At 34.1% G+C, this 6,302-nt stretch overlaps 1 protein-coding gene across 1 annotated transcript in view; it reads left to right on the forward strand.

Moving 5' to 3' along the window:
- The window catches only part of LOC107696318 (ras-related protein Rab-11B-like), an 8,761-nt gene extending 2,524 nt beyond the window's left edge, over window positions 1–6,237 (forward strand). Inside the window, exons 2-5 of the mRNA XM_016496605.1 lie at window positions 1,230–1,425; window positions 2,928–3,121; window positions 4,478–4,558; window positions 5,731–6,237. Coding sequence (XP_016352091.1) covers window positions 1,230–1,425; window positions 2,928–3,121; window positions 4,478–4,558; window positions 5,731–5,876 — 617 coding nt within the window. The 3' untranslated portion in view covers window positions 5,877–6,237. The remainder of the gene's footprint in view (window positions 1–1,229; window positions 1,426–2,927; window positions 3,122–4,477; window positions 4,559–5,730) is intronic.
- The last annotated feature ends 65 nt before the right edge of the window (window positions 6,238–6,302 follow it).

Raw genomic sequence — 6,302 nt, forward strand, 5'->3', positions numbered from 1 at the left:
GCCGGACCGCGAATTTAACCACCCGTAACTCCCGAACCCCGGGGGCTATCGACGCGGGGATGGTCTCATTCGAAAGAGGGCCTCTCGCGTTCGAGAGGGTTCCTCGAGCTGAAGGGATCCCTCGAATTTGGTGCAGATCCGCCACGCCGTTACAGGGATATGGCCGTTCAAAAATTCAATGGTTTTCCATAGACTAAGCTTTAAAGCGTTTCATCCAGGTCGCCAGTAGCAAACAATGGAGCGCGCTCTGCTGGACAAACTAAGTAATTACACCATTTCAAGCATTTTATATGCGTTATATGTTCTGTAAAAAAAATGTTCATATCGGCGGCATATTAGCCGCCGATATGATATATCGGCGACAGGCTCATATCGGCCGATAATATCGGCTAAACGATATATCGGTCGGGCTCTAATGTGAACACCCATTATTATAGGGCTTAATATCATTTTTCTAGGCTACAGAAAAAAATTAACAAATTTATTGTCTACATTCTCTCTGTTTTTTTTATTATGACAGTGGGATTATTTAGGCTACCTGTTTTCCTTTCATATTTTAGCTTTGTCTCAGTCTCAGTGAAGCTTAAAAAGATCCACCAGGATTTTGCTGGCTTAATGGTTTAAATTTTTTATTATTTTGTAAGCTAGCTGTTTTTAAGTCAATTATTAGATTGATTAAAATAATATTTGCTGTTTCTATATGTTTATGTGCTTTACTGTTCAAAAGTTTGGGGTTGACTTTATTATTTTTGAAAGAAGTCTCTTCTGCTCACCAAAGACTGCATTTATTTGATCACAATTACAGTAAAATTGTGAAATATTATTCCAATTTAAAATAGCTGTTTTCTATGTGAATATGTGGTTAAAATGCAGTTTATTGCTGTGATGATCAAAGCTGAATTTTCAGCATCATTACTCCAGTCTTCAGAAATCATTCTAATGGAAACAGTTGTGCACTCCAGTCTTCATTCTAATGGAAACAGTTGTGCTGCTTCATATTTTTGTGGAAACTGTGATACATTTTTTATTTTTTTTTTAGAATGTAGAAATTTGATGAAGAGATAGTTCAAAAGAACAGCATTTATTTGAAATATAATTTTTTTGTAACATTATAAATGTCTTTACAATTGAGTATTAATTTCTGACCCCAAGCTGAATGCTAGTGTATGTTAATATTTTGTCATTATATTGTGATCTCAGACCGTCTGTTTGTCTGCTTCTGCTCTCAGTGGTTCTGATCGGAGATTCGGGCGTCGGGAAGAGTAACCTGCTGTCGCGCTTCACACGGAACGAATTTAACTTAGAGAGCAAGAGCACGATAGGAGTGGAGTTCGCCACCAGGAGCATCCAGGTGGACGGCAAGACGATCAAAGCGCAGATCTGGGATACGGCAGGGCAGGAGCGGTACAGGGCCATCACCTCTGCGTGAGTACAGTCATGCTTTAGATAAGAAATACAGCCACACTGTATACCATTTACACAGTACTTCAAATAATACCGCAGTTCTACCCAGTATTATTTTAGTATCATTGATATACTGTTATAGTTTTTATTAATATTTTGAAATAGAATTTTTACAAAATATTTTTACATTTTCTTTTTTCATTTTGAAATTTTGTTGTGTTTTTGTCATTTTTATTAATATTTTTTAATTATTTATTTTTGTTTTTTTTTCAGTACACCAAGTTAAACTAAATGAAAATGAAAAATGTTGCTTAAATAAAATAAATGCAAGTTTTTCACTTAAAGTTTATTTTAAGGAATGATATATATATTTTTAATGATTTTAGTTTTAGTTAACTATAATAACCCTGGTTCTACCATGATGCATGTTCCAACAGTACTTTTTGTTATTAATTCTTATGCAAGAAAACATGCAAGAAACAAGTTGCCACAGAACAAATATGCCACAATATAAACTTATTTGCATTTGTGGCTGTTGATAAGTGAACAGATGTGGTTTTGGTTCCCCTGTGCCAAAAATAACATTTGCATCCTTCACCTCAGCCATTAAACTGTTTTATTTTTATATTTTGTATCATTTTATTGTCATTTTTGAGCCATTGTATTTTTTATTAGTGTTGGCAATGTGATCAAACCTCTATAGCAATAGCAATACTATATCAATAGTATATATAGCAATCGTAATTTTTGTTAATTTGTTAAAATATCAATATTAGATGAAAAACTAAAACTAAACGAAATAAAGTAAACTAAAATGATTAACTAAATTTAAAAAAATTGTATTTACTAACTAAAAAATTAAGCAATGTTGCCCAGGCAACTAACTAAAATAAGTTGCCATGGCAACATTGATCAAATTAAATAAAATAAAAAATAACATTTATTTACTAACAAAATAAAATAAGTAAAACTGAACTACAGCTAAAACTATGAGCAATAGGAATGGTGAAAGTGGGTTATTATTGTAAACTAAAACTTAAAAACATTTTTGTTAATTTGTTAAAGGTGACATATCATGAAAATCGGACTTTTCCAGGTTTTAAGTGCTATAATCAGGTCCCCGGTGCATCTACCAACCAAGCAAACGTGAAAAAGATTAACCCAGTCACTTTGTTTTGGTAAGACTTTTTCTGCAAGCATCTGAGAAAACGAGCGCGTCTGATTTCGCTCCCCTAGTGACGTGGTAAAGGGATCTCATTATAATATTACCGCCCCATTCTGGGGACACCTGAGACTTATATTACATATTTTAAAAAGGGGCATAATGTGTCACCTTTAAAATACAAATATTACATGAATATTACAGGCAAAATTGCTAAAATTAAATAAAAAATAAAGTAAAATAAAATTTATTTACTCAATGAAACAAAAACTAAAACTGAACTAAAAGTAAAACTATGAGCAGTAGTAATAGTGATGCTTGGTTTTTTGGCTCAGTGTTTATGGTTTTCTGACGTGTGCAGGTATTATCGTGGCGCGGTCGGCGCGCTGCTGGTGTACGACATCGCCAAACATCTGACCTATGAGAACGTGGAGCGCTGGCTGAAGGAGCTGCGAGATCACGCCGACAACAACATCGTCATCATGCTGGTGGGGAACAAGAGCGACCTGCGCCACCTGAGAGCCGTTCCCACCGACGAGGCGCGTGCTTTCGCAGGTACAGCCGACCCTAGAGACACAACACATCAATCCTCTGGAACACTGCTGCTCCTTTTGTTTGTCTGATCCTTCTAGGCATTATGCAGGAGAAGTATTTTAGATTGTTAAAGGAATAGCTCAACCAAATATGAAAATGTGCTGAAAATGTACTGACCCTCAGGCCATCTAAGATTAGCATGAGTTTGTTTCTTCATCAGATTTGGAGAAATGTAGCATACTTGCTCAGCATTGGATCCTCTGCAGTGAATGGGTGCTGTCAGGATGAGAGTCCAAACAGCTGATAAAAACATCACAATAATCCACAAGTATCCACACCACTCCAGTCCATCAGTTAACATCTGGAGAAGACAAGAGCTGTGTGTTTATAAGAAACAAATCCATTATTAAGATGTTTTTAACTTCAAACAATTGCTTCAGGCTAAAATCTATAATCTATAATAACGCTTCCTCCAGTGAAAAGTGGTCTGGTCTGAATCAGGAGAGAAATCTGCACAGATCAAGCACCGTTTACAAGCCAAAACAGCTCTAAACAAACATGTGGCTGGATTTTGATGTGAGAGACAACAGGAGATGCACTTTTTCACAGGAGGAAGAGTTATGGATTATGGACTATACGGTTTAAAGCTAAAAACGCCTTAATTATGGATTTGTTTCTTTTGGCTTCACAAGACATTAACTGGTGGACTGGAGTGGTGTGGATTACTTGTGGATTATTGTGATGTTTTTATCAGCTGTTTGGACTCTCATTCTGACGGCACCCATTCACTGCAGAACATCCATTGCTGAGCAAGTGATACAATGCTACATTTCTACAAATCTAACTATTCCTTTAAAAAGAGTGTATATATTTGCTCCGACAATGATTCATAATTCTAATTTTCTTATTTAGGATAAGAAATGAACTTGAACTACATTGGTTATTATATTAATCAGAACCTAAATTAGATTTACCTCGAACAGAACGAAACATCTTCATTAAACCATTCTGATAAACACTGTTCAAAAATTGGAGAAATTAATACTTGTGTTCAGCAAGGATGCATTAAATTGATGACATTTATATTGTAACAAAAGATTCTATTTCAAATAAGTGGTGTTCTTTTGAACTTTCTGTTCATCTCTGAATTCAGCTGTTTTAAATTTTAATAATATTTCGCTTGTAGTAATAAATGCAGCCTTGGTGAGCAGAAGGGACTTCTTTCCAAAAATATTAAAATTGCTGCATGCAAATAGATTTGCACAGAAATTCACTCTGCTCATGTTTTGTGAACACGATTCATTCTATGAGAATCTTTATGTCGTCAGTGGATATTTTAAGAGCAGGTGATATTAAACACCTTCTGCTTGCTTCCAGAGAAAAATAACCTGTCATTCATCGAGACGTCCGCTCTGGACTCGACTAACGTGGAGGAGGCCTTCAAGAACATCCTAACAGGTGCAGACCCATATGAAGCATCATTCCAGTCAAACGCTTCCTCACAGTAGCAATAAACCAAATAACATGATTCTCATGACAGCTACTGTGGCATCTTATGTAACTTTAAAAGTGCAGCATCTGCCATCTGGTAAACTGCGATTGCCTGCCAGGAATTATGGGGATTTTAGACAGGGGTGTAAATATTCACACTTAAAATCATGCGATTCCATAACCATTCTTTACTAGATGATGCAACGCAGCATCAGGTTTCAAATTTGGCCATGCTTCAGAGTGATTCGGTGCATTTTGATATGTTTCACAATTATTAAAAAGATAAACAGGGACAAATGTAAATTTTACATTCACTCACTTAAGACATGAATGTAATACATTGAGAACAGGGTTATTATCATTAAAACAAAAAATATTGAAAACATTTTTGTTAACTGAACTAAAGCTGAAATAAATAAAACAAAAATATTAGTTGAAAAACCTAAAGCTTAGTTTACTTAAAGTTTAAGTTGGAGTATATATAATATGAAGAAAGATATAAAAACCAAAATACTGAAAATATATATAATATAAAGAAATATATATAAAAAAGAAATAAAACCAAAATACTGAAAATATATATAGTATGAAGAGATATATTTAAAAAGAAATAAAAAAGTTAATTGTCAAGTGCATGTCATATTTCATAAAGAAACCGAATCCTGTTTTAAGATTTTTACTTTTTTTCTGCAGTATTACCCTCAATTACTTATTAAAAAAAGCAACAACAAAAAAAAAAAAAAAAAAAAATATATATATATATATATATATGCTTTTCTTTTTTTTTTTACAAATATTTATAAAAAGTAAAATGTTTTTGCATGGACCTAATGTGAATTTAAGAGGAAAATGTGTGCAGTTAATGCACAAAATGGCAATAAAATTTGAATTTTGAAAACTCAATAATAATATAAAAAAGCAAAATAAAATTAAAATTAAAACTGACAAAAAAAAAAAAATACAGTTAAGATTATAGGAAAAATATACATTAATGGGTTTATAATAACCATGACAATCAAGAGTTTATGTCAAGCTGTTTTACAATGACTTTGAATGAGGCTCATCCAGTCAGATTTTATTGGCATTAGTCTGCATTCATTCTCTCACTTGCTCTCTCTTCATTTCTCCTGCATCATTAGAAATTTATCGCATCGTATCACAGAAGCAAATCGCTGACCGATCGGCTCACGACGAGTCGCCGGGAAACAACGTGGTGGACATCAGCGTCCCGCCGACCACAGACGGCCAGAAGGGCATCAAACTGCAGTGCTGCCAAAACCTGTAACCATGACAACCAGCCTCACCTGTCACTCATCTCGTCTCCCTCTACATGTCATGCGCTAATGTTTTATTTGTGTAATATATGTATAGCTTGTCCACTCACATACACACGTATGACTGCCATGAGTAAACTTTTACAGTATCTGACTGTGCTCTGGTTTATTAGCTGCAAGACTGTGGTTGAAATATGAAAATTAGGTTTATCAATGCAAGTAAATATTACACAATCATAGAGATACATGGATAAAAAAAAATACCTTGACCTTGAACTTTTTTCCTTCAGATGTCCTCTGCTACCATCAGCTCAATCTCAAGATCATGTGAGGGCATATTTCACTCCAAAATCAAAATACATTTTAATCATATAATTAATAATAAATTTTTTTACAAAAAAAAAATGTTCTCCTCAAATTTGTATTATATATATATA

Source organism: Sinocyclocheilus anshuiensis, unplaced genomic scaffold (assembly GCF_001515605.1).
Source record: "Sinocyclocheilus anshuiensis isolate Anshui unplaced genomic scaffold, SAMN03320099.WGS_v1.1 scaffold217, whole genome shotgun sequence".
NCBI lineage: Eukaryota > Metazoa > Chordata > Actinopteri > Cypriniformes > Cyprinidae > Sinocyclocheilus > Sinocyclocheilus anshuiensis.